General features: G+C 42.9%; 1 protein-coding gene across 1 annotated transcript; it reads right to left on the bottom strand.

Moving 5' to 3' along the window:
• Positions 1-126: 126 nt before the first annotated feature.
• On the bottom strand, positions 127-14,240 carry LOC131627440 (uncharacterized). Its single transcript, XM_058898299.1, has 3 exons — positions 13,947-14,240; positions 12,662-13,841; positions 127-278 (listed from the first exon to the last, which is right to left on the bottom strand). Exons 1-3 carry the CDS (start codon positions 14,238-14,240, stop codon positions 127-129), a joined length of 1,626 nt encoding a protein of 541 aa, XP_058754282.1.
• Positions 14,241-15,831: the final 1,591 nt, after the last annotated feature.

Genomic DNA, 15,831 nt, shown 5'->3' with positions numbered 1-15,831 from the left:
CCAATCAGGATCAAACAAGTCACGGTCCCAATCATTAGCCAAAAGACAAAGTAGCATCTTAACAAAAATAACAGCCAATACATGTAAGCCACGTAGACACCTGAGGTATAATCCATAAAATAAAACTCAGGCGCCGGAGATACCTCCGATCACCTTCTCCGGTGGCCTCGCGACGGAGCTGCGCACAATTTTTTTCAGAAATCTACAAGATCGATACCAATCAACTCGTTTTTCTCTCCTGAACGCGGATCTAGCAATGATTTTCTCTAAAACTAACCCTATCATACGAACCGAGACAAAACACAAAGCCTATCACAAGCAATATCCACCAAAACACATCTTAACACCACAATAACATTTAAACACACGTTCTGAAGCTAAAGACGAGGTCCGAATCCATAGAAATCTAGATCTTCATCATACAGCAAGATTTTTGTATATGAGATGCACCACACCTTCGGAAACATGTCGAAACAGAACCTAATCCAATTCTTATATGCTTAATGTATCGATTACTCGCTATTATGATGCAAAGGATTGGAGGCTTACTTGGAGTAGCTTTGAGCAAAATGTAAGAAGATTCAGATCCGGTTTTCAGATTCCTCGAGCGAGATGAACGTGGCAGTGTTGGAGCTTCGGATCCAGTCTTCACTTCTGAGAGACGACTCGGAGTCCTTGTGCTGAAAGATCGTTTGAACCTTGTTCTTGAACCCGATGATGGAGCTTGCTAAGAGTAAGATGATGAAAGCAACGCCACAATGGTGAAGTTTGAAGATAGAGGCAAGGATTGGAAGCTCTATGATTGTGGTGATGGTTGGAAGAAGTGATAACTCGATGGAGGTTAGAGGTGGTTGAAGGCTCTGTTATGGTGGTTCAAAGTTTGTTACCCGGGTGTAACAAACTTCTTGGAAAGAGAGAGGGTGGTGAGAGAGTGAAGGGAAGAGAGTGATGAGAGGAGAAGAGAGTGATGAGAGAAAATGGAAGAATGAGGGTGAGGGAAATTTTCTAACTGGAAAATGAAAAATGGTCCTCATGAGTCGTGAAGGATTTTGAGTTATATAGTGGGATGCGTGAGTGTTATGGTGGAGTTGCATGTAGAGTGTAATTTCTCTAAATTTAATGCACAAGCATTTATGGAGGGCTTCTCTTCCTCTTTCACGTGGGCAGGATCATGCATGGTTTAATATGGGAAAATTAGTGTGCTGCAGCTTTATTGTATGGCCTAAGGTGTCATCAACAAAGGCACTCTGACCAGCTCACTTCATGCCCTTTTATCTCTATCCATGGTTCATCATTTTGTTCAAGTTTTTGCTCAATGTGTAGAGGGCATGGGGCTGAGAAGATTATGTGTTGGAAAGTTCTTGAGATATGGCTTCAAGTGTGGGAAATATGATCACAAACTCATGGTGTCACTACTGACCAGGGCATGCGCGCGCGTGACTAGCTTCAGGTCTAGCAAGATGCCAAAAATCCCATCATATGAATGTGTGACTTTGAAGCCCTATATCTTGCTTAATATGTGTCCAAAATTGATGAAATTAGATTCAATGGGTAGGGGACATGACAAGGAGTAATTAGATATCAAGCTTACTCAAAATGATGGCCTATGGAAGGAGAAAAATGCACTTGAAGTTGGCACACCATGTGCTTGATGATATGCATGCGTATGACTTAGAATTCTGCCTTGGCTGGATGCTCGATCTGGTCAGTGCAAGGGCGTGACTTTGGAGACTTATAATCTTCTCAATATTTATCCGATTGACTCAATTCTTGACTTGTTGGGAAGAGGACATGGGAAGGATTAGAATGATACCAAGTTTGCTTCCATGGCATTTTTGTAGAGCTCTAAAATTGGCTTGAGATATGGCACATCACATGTTTGTCAAAATGCTTCACGTATGACCAAAAATCTGCCTAGCTGAATGACTTGAACAAATGCATTTCTTCTAACTTCAAACCAACATAGCTCTTGGATCAAGCTTCAAATGGAAAAACTCCCAACTAGAGAATTATAGAGGGCTATGATTTGAACACTTTTGATGTTGAGCTTGTCTTAAAATTCTGTCGTTTTCAACATGATAATCGAACCTGAAGTCAGCTGCCCAGCCAATTGGAAATTCATTCAAAAATTCTTTAAGTGTAGAACTTTCCTCTTTTGGCAAGTTCCCATTCCAACTAAATTTCCAAATTTGGCAGTTTTGATTGTTTCTTGATTTTTCTCGTTTCTTTGACTTTCTTTGACCGATTTTCCACCAAAAGTCAATATTTGAATAATTTTCCTGATTTTGACCCAAAAGTCAACTGTCCTGATTTTCTCTGATTATTGATGAAATTCCCGATTAAATCTCCTCCAGTCAAATCCAGTCAAATAAACCCATCCACATAGTCCATATGAAAGCTCCTCACTCATTCCTGATTAAATGTTGACCGGAAAGTCAACTGGTTAACTTTGGTCAAGGAAGCCCTCAGATCCTCACATTTGGTAGGAATTTCCTTGCCATAGAGCTCTTTCTTGCTAGTCTTTGATTGGTACCAATGATATGCATGCATGAGTATGATTTATGACCTAAGTGATGTATGTACATGAACGCAAAGCTTAAGCCGGTTAGAAGTAAAGGGGTAGGACAAATTTGGGGTATGACAGCTGCCCCTATTTAATCGTCTTATACCTGAAGGTGAGATTGGTGTTAGCCTTTCGAACATTCGAGGTAGGAGATGATTAAATACCACAATAACAAAAATTTGTCCTGAAATGATGGTGGGAGTCGTTATTCTGTTTTTGTTTTGATATCTGCTGGGGAAAGAGAATTTGTTTTGTTGGTGGATATATTTACAGTGGGTAATGGGTTTGAATGGAGATAGCTCATAACGTGGTAGCGGTGCCGACCCGGGGTTTTCAAAGGGAATGGTTGTATGAAACAATGATCGAAAGAAAAAGACCTCGTGCGATTTACGACTCAACGTCAGGACTGAAAGGAATGAGATCTCGTGGCGATCTATGACTCAACATCGAAAGAAGATCTCGTGGCGATCAACTTGTCAACAGAAGAAAAAGGAATAAGATCTCGTGGCGATCTTATGACTCAACATCGAAAGAAGATCTCGTGGCGATCAACTCGTCAACAGAAGAAAAGGGAATAAGATCTCGTGGCGATCTTATGACTCAACATCGAAAGAAGATCTCGTGGCGATCAACTCGTCAACAGAAGAAAAGGGAATAAGATCTCGTGGCGATCTTATGACTCAACATCGAAAGAAGATCTCGTGGTGATCAACTCGTCAACAGAAGAAAAGGGAATAAGATCTCGTGGCGATCTTATGACTCAACATCGAAAGAAGATCTCGTGCGATTTTCCACACTTTGGAAAGGAATAAGATCTCGTGGCGATCTTATGACTCAACATCGAAAGAAAATCTCGTGCGATTTTCCACACTTTGGCAAGGAATAAGATCTCGTGGCGATCTTATGACTCAACGTCGAAAGAAAATCTCGTGCGATTTTCCACACTGTGGGAAGGAATAAGATCTCGTGGCGATCTTATGACTCAACATCGAAAGAAAATCTCGTGCGATTTTCCACACTTTGGAAAGGAATAAGATCTCGTGGCGATCTTATGACTCAACATCGAAAGAAAATCTCGTGCGATTTTCCACACTTTGGAAAGGAATAAGATCTCGTGGCGATCTAAGACTCAACATCGACTCGACATCGAGGGACAAAAGAAGACATTGTGTCAGACGTTCATCAGAAACTGAGGATACCTCGTATCGGCACCGTGGCTTAAAAGTGTTTGTAGTGTGATGGCAGATATCAGGCAAGGTTTGTACAGGTAACAACTTTGAGGGGATGGGTCATTGTTCTGATTGAGGGATGATTTGTATTATCTGGCTTATGCTTTGTATGCATGTTTGACTTTTTCTATGGCGTAATGCTCCGCTTTTGACGGATATGTTACGCTTTTGAGGATGCAAATGCTATATGCAATGGATTCTATATGCAAAGAGTGCCAAATAAAGGCCTTCGGTGGAACCGGAGAGTAGGATCATTGGGGTCCGTTGCCTTGTGATCTTGAACCATCATCGTGAATTGATATTGGAACCCTACAGTACCAAAGATTATTGGTAATTGTGTTGAGGGTTAGAATATATCCTGGCTGGGGATAAAATGACTTTGCTCGACTTTCCTTACATCCTATGCTGCTTGGGGAATCACGAGTCTTGAGAGAGTATGGACCTTTTCAGGTGCCCCATGCTTACCAGTACTGATGAATTATACTCTGGAACTTTCACGTGGGATGATGATGACTTTTGTGACATATCATGAGCCAAGATGATGGCTAGAACCTGCAACCTGCACAGAAAACAACGTTTGGATGCAAATGGTGCCCCTTAGAGCACTTTTATGTTTATGTAACATCATGTTTCGTTTTGATTTTGTGATTATTGCCCCCATGCTTTCAGTGCAATGTTTAATAACGAATTAAATCACACCTCGCATGCGAAAAAAGAAAAGTAACAAGGAAAGCTTTTTATCAAAAGATCATTTTATTAATGGAATGCCTGTGAACAGGCTTCTGTACAAGGAAGCAACTCCTAAATGAGGTAGTTGCGAAAAAGAAAATACAGATGCAAAGAGCAAAATGGCAAAGAGAAATGCTCGGATTTCCACCAAAACTGATATTGCTACAGTTCCCATATCCTCGATCCTCTCAATGCTTTGCTTCAGAAGGGTAATGGTTGGATTGATCTGTCCGTTCTGCCAAGGGCGTATAGTGGTCTTTGTGAAGGATATTCAGACTGCAGCCTCTCGCCTTTGATCCCTAACTTTTGCCTGGATCGCCCTTTCGGGTTTTCAATCCAGCGGGACGCCCCCTTTTGCCTAAGTCGCCCTTTCGGGTTTTCAACTTAGCGGGTTATTCTTTTTTTTTTGTTTTATCCCTAATTTTTGCCCAAACCCTTTTGGTTTGCCGGGATGCCCTTATTTTTGCCTAGGTACGTCGACCTAGCGGGTCTTTTATGCGTAGTATTTTTTGACTGAGTCTGAATTGACTGGAAGCGGAACGTCTTCCCCATCCATCTTTGTCAGGATTAAAGCACCACCTGAAAATGCTTTCTTCACAATGTATGGTCCCTCATAGTTGGGAGTCCATTTGCCCCTTGGATCGGTGTGAATTGGCAAGATCTTCCTTACGACTAGGTCACCTGTGTGGAATTCTCGAGGCCGAATCTTCTTGTCATACGCCTTCTTGATCCTCTTTTGGTACAACTGGCCATGGCAGATAGCAGATAGGCGTTTCTCCTCAATTAGATTGAGATGATCAAGCCTCGTTTGAACCCATTCTGTTTCATCGAGTTTGGCGTCCATTAAGACTCTCAATGAAGGAATTTCCACTTCGACAGGTAGTACGGCCTCCATGCCGTAGACAAGAGAGAAGGGAGTTGCCCCAGTTGAAGTACGGACAGAAGTTCTATAGCCATGCAAAGCAAATGGCAACATCTCATGCCAATCTTTATACGTTCTAACCATCTTCTGGACAATCTTCTTTATATTCTTGTTAGCAGCTTCGACCGCGCCATTCATCTTTGGCCGATAGGGTGATGAATTGTGATGTTCAATCTTGAACTCTTCACACAACTCTGCCATCATCTTGTTATTAAGATTAGACCCATTATCAGTGATGATCTTGTTTGGAACCCCATATCGGCATATGATCTCTTTCTTGATGAAGCGAGTAACGACTTGCTTGGTTACATTCTTGTAAGAAGCAGCTTCAACCCATTTGGTGAAGTAGTCGATAGCAACAAGAATAAATCTGTGTCCATTCGAAGCTTGCGGCTCTATCCGTCCGATCATGTCTATGCCCCACATAGCAAAGGGCCAAGGTGATGTCAGAACATTCAAAGGAGTTGGAGGAACATGAATTCTATCAGCATACACCTGACATTTATGACATTTCTTCACATACACATAACAATCGCTTTCAATTGTCATCCAATAATATCCTGCTCGCAAGATCTTTTTGGCCATAGAATGTCCACTGGAATGAGTTCCAAAGGATCCTTCATGAATTTCCCGCATGATCAATTCTGCTTCGTGTCTATCCACGCATCTGAGCAAAACTGAATCATAGTTTCTTTTGTACAGGACGTCTCCTGACAAGAAGAATTTGGATGCTAACCTTCGAAGCGTTCGCTTATCACCAATCGTAGCATCTTCGGGATACTCTTGCTTCTCTACATACCTCTTGATGTCGTAATACCATGGCTTTTCATCATACACATCTTCAGTAGTGAGACAATGAGCAGGGAATGCATGGGCAGGTTCCTTGTAACGGAGGATCGTTATGTCTGGTACTTCTTTAGGGGAGCTAACTCTGAACATAGCCGCCAAAGTAGCCAAAGCATCTGCCAATTGATTTTCCTCTCGGGGGATGTGATTGAAAGTGATTTCCTCGAAAGCGGGCAACAACTCCAAGATATAGTCCCTATAAGGAACTAAATTGGGGTGTCGTGTTTCCCAATCACCTCTTACTTGATGTATAACCAGGGCAGAATCCCCATAAACCTCAAGGATCTTGATCCTCATATCAATGGCCGCTTCGAGACCCATTATGCAAGCTTCGTATTCTGCGACATTGTTTGTGCAATCAAAACATATTCTAGCTGTGAAAGGGATGTGAGTTTGACGAGGAGAAGTCAAAACTGCCCCAATACCATGGCCCATAGCATTTGATGCACCATCGAACGTGAGAGTCCATCGCTCCCCTGGTTCGGGTCCTTCATTATCATCTAGTTTCATGATATCTTCATCAGGAAAGTCAAACTTCATTGACTGATACTCTTCTAATGGCTGATGAGCAAGATGATCTGCAAGGACACTTCCTTTGATGGCCTTCTGTGTGACATACTGGATGTCGTATTCTGATAAAAGCATTTGCCATCGAGCTAGCCTTCCTGTAAGAGCCGGTTTTTCAAAGATGTACTTTATCGGGTCCATTTTGGAGATCAATAGAGTGGTGTGAGTCAACATATACTGCCTCAGTCGGCGAGCAGCCCATACCAAAGCACAGCAAGTTTTCTCGAGTAGTGAATAGCGGGATTCACAATCGGTAAACTTTTTGCTCAGGTAATAAATGGCGCACTCTTTTCGACCAGACTCGTCATGTTGGCCCAACACACACCCCATAGATCCTTCAAGCACAGTTAAGTACATAAGAAGCGGCCTCCCCGGAACCGGAGGCATGAGGATTGGCGGCTCTTGGAGATATCGTTTGATCTTTTCGAATGCTTCTTGGCAATGGTCATCCCAACGGATATCTTGATTCTTGCGCAACAACTTAAAGATGGGTTCACAAGTGTCAGTGAGATGAGAAATGAACCTGGCTATATAATTCAATCTCCCAAGGAACCCTCGAACTTCTTTTTCATTCTTCGGTGCTGGCATATTCTGTATTGCTCTTACTTTATCAGGGTCGACCTCAATCCCTCGTTGGCTCACAATGAATCCAAGTAACTTTCCAGATCGCACTCCAAAAGTGCACTTGTTTGGATTAAGCCTCAACTTGAATTTACGCAAACGAGCAAACAGTTTCTCAAGATATACCAAGTGTTCCTCCTCAGTTTGGGATTTTGCAATCATATCATCGACGTACACCTCAATCTCCTTATGGATCATATCATGGAAAAGGGTCACCATAGCTCGTTGATATGTTGCACCAGCATTCTTAAGACCAAAAGGCATCACCTTATAACAATACGTACCCCATGGAGTGGTAAAGGTAGTCTTGGTCATATCTTCAGGAGCCATTTTTATTTGATTATAGCCAGAAAAACCATCCATGAAGGAGAACACCGAATACTGAGCAGTGTTGTCGACTAGCACATCAATATGGGGCAGAGGGAAATCATCCTTCGGACTTGCCCTATTCAAGTCTCGGTAGTCAACACACATGCGTACCTTTCCGTCCTTCTTAGGAACGGGTACTATGTTTGCAATCCAAGGAGGATATTCACATACAGATAAGAAACCAGCCTTCAACTGTTTTCCAACTTCTTCCTTGATTTTCAAAGCCATATCAGGTCGTGTTCTTCGTGGTTTTTGCTTTACAGGCGGACATTCTGGTTTGAGAGGTAGCCTGTGCATAACTATATCCGTGTCTAAACCAGGCATGTCTTCATATGACCAGGCGAAGATGTCAACATACTCTCGAAGCAACTCAATCAACCTTCTCTTTACATCACTTTGCAAAGCGGCACCTATCTTGACCTCTCTTTTTGCTTCTTCTGTACCGAGGTTGATGATTTCTATGGCTTCTTGATGTGGCTGAATAGATTTCTCTTCTTGTCTCAAAAGTCTTGCCAATTCCTCGGGGACTTCACAATCTTCTCCACTATCCTCATCAGCTTGGTCAATTGGATTCTCAAAGATATCAAGACGTGGAACTGTAACATTATCATTTTTGATGGAGTTCGAGCCGGATCTGCACGATGGATGATTTATGCCTTAGAATGCAACACATAAAAAGGAAAAAGGAAATCTTTGCCATTTTTGAAAAAGTTTTTTTTTTAAAGTAAAAACAAAAATGAAAGAAATGGAACAGTAATTGCATGCGAAGATATGATTTTCATTCAATATTAAACAAATTGAAACACATGGGGGGCCCTTTTTTATACAAGAGGTCAAAAATGCTTAGGGCGAAGCATATGACTTATTGAAACAGGAAAATTACATCTCCATAAAAGTGACTTTGGGGATGTCCAAGATAGTCCAATTGTTGAGTTCCTGTCCAGGCGCAGCATTGCAAATGAATCTGGAGAGATCTTCTTCATCATCATCATCCACGGCGAGAACCTGACTTCCAGAACTGGTGCTTGCACTGACGAACACTTGAGAAATGGGGGGAATCACCTTCTTTCCAGGAGTTATGCTGAGCTGAGTAGAGGAAGATGGCTGATACCCAAGGCCATACTTGTCTCGCTTCTCATGAACATCAATCAGCTTGCCCCAGGCACTATGGGGAGTACCAGCTTCTAAGAAAGCCTTAGCATCATTTAAAGACGAGAGGGGCGCTCCGGGTTCCTTCTTATTCTCGACCACAGGGAGTTTGTCAACTGACACAATCTCTAAGGCTTGAAAAGGTGTCTCTTGTATCTCTCCCTCCACTTCAACATAACGGTATGATGCCAGATTATTGACTATCAAATCCTCTTCACCAGTGATCACGACAATCTTGTCATTCACAACAAATTTCAAACACTGGTGGAGAGTAGATGTCACAGCTCCAGCAGCATGAATCCAAGGACGACCCAAGAGGCAAGTGTATGAAGGGTTTATATCCATAACGTAGAAGGCAATGTAGAACATGTGAGGACCAATCAAGACAGGCAGATCAATTTCTCCTTCCACGGACCTTCTAGAACCATCAAATGCTCTAACACTCATAGTGCATGGTCTCATCATAATCCCATCCATACTCAGCTTAAACAAAGTGGCCTTGGGCATCACATTAAGAGAAGAACCTGTATCAATCAGAACTCGAGACAACACAGCATCCAGACACTTGACGGAGATATGCAATGCTTTGTTGTGTGCTCTACCCTCAGGTGGAAGTTCATCATCAGAAAAACCCAAACAATTACCAGCAGCAATGTTGGTCACAACCCCTTCAAACTGAGGCACGGTAATGTCTTGAGTCACGTGAGCGGAAGCCAGAACTTTCATCAGAGCATCACGATGAGCTTCAGAATGTACCAAGAGAGACAAGATGGAGATCTTGGCTTGGGTCTGATCGAGTTGGTCAATCACTTTGTAATCACTTTTCTTAATGATTTTTAAGAGTTGCTCGGCATCTTGGGCATTACGTGTTACAGGAGGATCAACAACAACTTGTTTTCCTTTTGCTTGTGTACTAGCCTCTTTGTTGGTCTCTTTAGGAGGCGGAGGAGGGGCAGCAAAGATCCGACCACTACGGGTAATGCCACTAGTGCCAGTAATATTTGTGATACTCGAAGTACCCACTGGAGGACAGTCAAACTTCTTCCCTCGAATATACACGGCATTGTAACTCCAAGGAACAACCTTAGAATCATTCACAGGAGAGGGAGCAAGAGACGAGGTTGAAGGAGTCGAAGGAACATTTGGAACCTGAATAACCAACGGAGTCCTCGGAGCCTGAATGACCAAAGGAGTACTCGGAGCATGAATGACCAAAGAAGCGTCCTGAGTCCTTGATATCTCAGCTGGGTAGTAAGGGATCTCTAAAGTAGCCACATCTTCGATAGGAACGACCCTTTCCACCCTAAGAACACCTTCATCCATTAATTCCTGGATTTCTTCTCTCAACCTAATGCACTCCTCAGGATTAGAAGAACATTGCAAACAGTAGTCATGTAGTTCACACAAAACCTTTTGTTGCATAAGATACTCTCTGATAACTGCCAGCGGCATCCTAACCTCATTAATATCATTTACCAGGATCTGATCATCATATAACTCAATAGCATTGGTCGTACCAGCATGAGGAGGCATAGGATTATTCTGCACATTAGGACCAGTAGGAGCGAACGAGATAAGCTTGTCGTCAAGGAGGTCCTGAACCTTCAATTTGAATGCTCTACACTTTTCAATAGTGTGGCCTGGAGCCCCTGAATGAAATTCACATCGAGCATTAACATCATAACCGGGAGGGAGAGGACTAGGTGGAGGTCCAAGTTCACGGAGTTGTACCAATTGACCAGCAAGCAACTGAGGGAGAAGCTGAGCATATGACATCGGAACCGGATCGATACGCCTATCTTGGAATCTTGTTCTTTGCGGGCCCCTTTGACCTTGAGGCCTAGGGTTTTGTTGACGATTCTGAGGAGCAGCAGCTTGTTGTTGTGATACGAAAGGCTGTTGAGGTGCCATCCATGGTTGTGGAAGAGCAGCAGCATATGCTTGAGGGACATACGGACCAGGAACAGCATAAGGCATCGGATAATAAGGAGGTGGAACAACAGAATATGCAGGAGCTCGGCCTTGGTCAACAGAAGCGGTGCTAGTCTCACCTTCCTTCTTCTTCACAAACCCAGAATACGGCTTCTTACCATTACCACTTGAGTTGCTAGGATTAGTAACACCTTGAATGGTACCAGCTTTGACACAGTTCTCAACCCTCTCACCAATGATGACCACATCCGAAAAAGAAGGAGAAGTATTACTAACCATGTGCTGAAGATACGGCCCTTTCAGAGTCCCCATGAACAGATCAATCAACTCTCGGTCCAATAAAGGAGGTTGGACTCGAGCAGCAAGTTCACGCCACCTCTGGGCGTATTCCTTAAAAGACTCTTCAGATTTCTGTGACATATTTTGCAGCTGTGCCCGGCTAGGAGCCATAGCAGTATTGTAGTGGTATTGTTTCAAGAAGGCATCAACAAGCTCTCCCCAAGTACTGACATTAGACCTCTCGAGTTTCATATACCACTCCAACGGGGCTCCAGTGAGACTATCCTGGAAGAAGTGCATAAGCAGAGGTTCGTTCTCAGCGTGAGCGGCCATCTTACGGCAGTAGGAACGAATGTGAGTCTCTGGGCAGGTAACTCCCTTGTACTTATCAAAATCTGGCACCTTGAACTTCGGGGGAATAACAATCCCAGGTACCAAGCACATAGCAGCAGTGTTAAAACTCGAAGTTTTAGCAACCTCAACGGCCTTAAGGCGTTCTTCAAGAGCTTGGTACATCTTAGCGGTCTCAGTCAACTCAGCAGTAAGATCATGTTCAAGATCAATAACCTCATGGTGGTCGTCCACTACCTTCAGTGTCTCATTAATAGGAGTCTCTTTAGTTTTCACCCCTCCGTCAGCAGAATTGGTAGGAGTATCTTTGACCAAACTAGCGACACTCTTTCTGAGTTCATCCTGTCCTTGAACAACGGCATGGAGAGTCTCCATAAGTTGGGCCATTCTTTCCCCCATAACATCCATATCCCTACGGAGGGCAGCCTGATTCTGTTCAAATTGTTCCATGATTCTCTCGTTGCTCCGGGTACGGTAAGGATGTAAGAAAGTCAGCTTCGTCGTCGGAAAAGAAATCTGTTGCTGAAAGGGACCCCAATTAGTTTCTTGTACAATAACCTGAAAAATGCAATGTGATAATGTGAATGTATGAGTGCATGTGTGCGTATGACGTGATGTGCCATTTTCAGAGTATCCAAGATTTAATATTGATCCAGAATAGCTAACAATGTGACAAAGGATAAGTATCAAGAGAAACTAGTTCTTTTTTATTCATAACAGAAATTTAAACTTGGGCAAGCCATACATCAACAGGATAGTTCAACAAGGGAAATAAAAGACCCCATCCAACAAGTCTGGTGGTGGTCGAAACATACAGACTCAAACATCAATCCATCTGAATATAAAACAGAGGTCCTCCTTGTCTGAAATGCTCGTCGCTCCACTTCTTAGTTTCATCAAACAGTTTCTTGGTTGCTTCTCGATCTCTTCCTTTAAGAAGGCTTTGAATCACCTCATCTTTGCGAAACAAATGCCCATCTAGCTTCTTGCAGCACTCCCTGAGTTCGTCACATCCTTTGCATTCTGGGAGATAATCTTTCTCAGATGTGTCCTCCATCATTCGATCTCTGAGCTTGGCATTTTCTTCTGTTAATCGAGTATTACGGAGGTGACTTCCTTTCAGTTGAGTCTCAACTGCCATTCTTTGGGTGGTCTCTTCTTCCAGTTTCTTTTTCAGACTCCTCACTTCAGCTCTGGCCTCCCTTTCTAATTTGAGTTTATAAGCCTTCAAGTCTTCTCTGTACTCTCGTTTGAGTCTCTCTTCTGCCTCTTTTACGGCCCTTTTTATGATCTCCTGGTGATCTTCAACAACAACAGTAGTATCCCTTTCACCTTTTTCCGTTCTAGCCCTCTTTTGAACTCTCAAAGATCCTTCTTTCAGCACCTTGGCTTCATGTGTCAACTCAACCCCTATTTGGTCCACAAGATGATGTTTTGGTCGCGCATCTGACTTCTTTTCGTGCAATTGGGTGCTTTCCATATTTACTGGGATGCAATTCTCAGCAGGCATAATGGCAATTGGAACCTTAGGTGGTTGCTTGTACAATGGATTAACCTTCGGGAAAGGCAACAGACGATCTTTAACTCTATCCTCAACCCAATCCGTGTAGGCTTGTTTGGCAACGGCATTCTTTTCACCTAGAGAAGTCTGATCATCTGTATGGATGCTATTCCAGGCACTCCTCACCTTTTCTAGACCCTTTGGATCGGTTCCTTTCTCAAAGCAAACGGATTCGAATATCTCTTTGTCCAAGGGCTTGTTTTCAAGTGCAAAACCCAACTGACGCAGCGCTAGCTTAGGATTGTAATTGATAACACCTCTCGTTCCTATGAGGGGAACATTGTCAAAAGTACCACAACTTGTTATAACTTCCTCAACGTCCATTCCGGTAGGACACCAGACAATGTCGTTTCCAGTAAGCCCCATGATCCTTTGAGGCCATTTTTGTGAGTCTTTTGTTGTAACAAACGGCCCGCTTTTAGGTAAGTGTGAGGTGAACCACTCATATAGCAACGGTAAACAACTCCCAACTGATCCTTTCTTCCCATACCTGGAGTGGATGGTATAATAAGTATCTGCTAAAAGAGTGGGCACAGGATTTTGATCCATGAAGAGACAAACAGCAGTTAGATCGACGAAATTTGGAATATTCGGGAACAACACCAAACCATAGATCATAACGGCTAGGAGAGCGTTGAATTCTTTCCATTTCTTCTCAACAGCAAGGGTGTCGGCCTTCTTTATCAGAAATTTCACATGGAATCCGTGGGTTCCACCATTAGGCTTCCAGTTATCTGTAACATCTTTCATGCTCAAATAAAGAGCACCAGCAATTCGGTCCATTTTTGGGTTCTCAGGTACACAAACAAAAGGGATCCTATGTTGAACCTTAATCTTGAGGATGTCAGCATATTCTTCAAGGGTTGGTGCCAGTTGGTAATCAAGAAAGGTGAAACATCGTAACTCAGGATCGTAGAACTGAAGAAGTGTGTATAGAGCCCATCCATCAACCTGAGAAGTTAACATGTGTAAGATATGGCCATATGTCTTCCTGAACTCATCCAAGTTATGCCCAGTAACTAAAGTGCTCAACTGAATTAGATGTGTCATATCCTCACGAAAGAAACTGCAGGTGAATGTACGCTTGGTAGCCTCTTTTGTAGCGGTCACGTTGTTAGCCATCCTGGATGAAAGGTAATATCCTCAGATACCCTGAAAAATGGCATGCATATGAGAAATAATACTATTTTTTCTTTTCTTTTTTCTTTCTTCTTTTTTATTACATCTTTTCTTTTCCTTTTTTTTTTTTTGAAAATAAATATGCCATGATGAGAATGATGCAATGGAGTCTCTCCCAATATGAGAGAGTTGTTGTATCGTCTCTGAACAGAATCACACGTCATAAGGTCAAAGGTTCGGCATAGGCGCCACACAGCCACAAGAACAATAGTCACCAATAGAACAGAATAGTCACCAACGGTACCTGTCATGTATATCCCTCCCCACTCACAGGTGAATCTAGGTCAGGGTAAGGTCATGAAACGCAGTATATGGTCCGCCCGAAGGTAAGCATCATCACAGCGCGGATGCGGGTGACGATAATACCTCCGTTTGAAACCACTACTCTGCTCGTAGTCACACGATCCATCCCGAGACGTACACCTCGAGACAAACCATGCTCCCACTCTATCCTAGGGTACCTAAAGTGCACTCATAGCCTGTGTATTGGGCCTTTTACCTCATAGAATCATCCCACCCAACCTGCAAAACAGAACAGAAGACCCCAAGGAACACAGAATATAATCCATATGCATGATGTGCAGACAGAAATAAACATGATATGCAAGCGAAAAAATAAACATGCAAGCATATATACAAGGTATAGACATAAAAGCAAATAAACACCCAGTAAATAAACAAACAAACGCAGGCTAGGATCGACTCGCTATGGATGGACCAGCAACAGGTCTAGCAACATCCCCAGCAGAGTCGCCAGCTGTCGCACGCTCGCGAAAAATGAACAGAGTCGCCACCAATATATTTATCCCATAAGGGAAAGGAATATCAGAAAACCTAACAAAGGAAGGAACAAGGCCTTGCGACCAGAGAATCTAGGTGCGGGAGTCGGTTACGCAAGGGGAAGGTACTAGCACCCCTCACGCCCATCGTACTCGATGGTATCCACCTATGTCTGTTTCTATCTAAAGGGTGTGTACTATGTCTATGTCTAAATGCGAAATGAATGCAAAATGTAGGGAAAATAAAGAATTGTACTCGCACGGGCCCTACCCCGCTGCCTACGTATCCTTTTCAGGAATCAGAGTTACCGTAGCTCGGCTAAAGATTTTCTGTTTGTTTTTGTGTTTTTTAGTTGGGCGGCGTTAACGCTCGCGCTCTTGCATAAGGGATCGCCTAGGATACAATGGAGCGGAGATAACGGTGCCCTTAGGCAAAAGAAATGATTGGTTTGTGTCTTTTAGGGTAGATGAGTGATGAACAGTTCCCAATACCGGGCCACTCACCACTTTCTCTACTTTGCTTTAGTCTGAACCATTGTTAGGTGTTTTAAAGCGTTTTTGTTTGTGTGTTTTTTAGGGGAGTTTGTTTGCGATTCGGATCATATAAAATGTATAATGATCGAGAAGCAGATTAGGGAATGGATCCCACTCACTTCCATCCCATTATGTAATGTTTGAGAAACAGATTAGAGAATGAATCTCACTCATTTCTCTCCCATTAATTAATGTTTGAGAAACAGATTAGGGAATGAATC

This window comes from Vicia villosa, unplaced genomic scaffold, assembly GCF_029867415.1.
Source record: "Vicia villosa cultivar HV-30 ecotype Madison, WI unplaced genomic scaffold, Vvil1.0 ctg.000364F_1_1, whole genome shotgun sequence".
NCBI classification, from domain to species: domain Eukaryota; kingdom Viridiplantae; phylum Streptophyta; class Magnoliopsida; order Fabales; family Fabaceae; genus Vicia; species Vicia villosa.
Note: the sequence above shows the minus strand (reverse complement) of the source record. Positions and strands in the feature narration are given on the sequence as shown.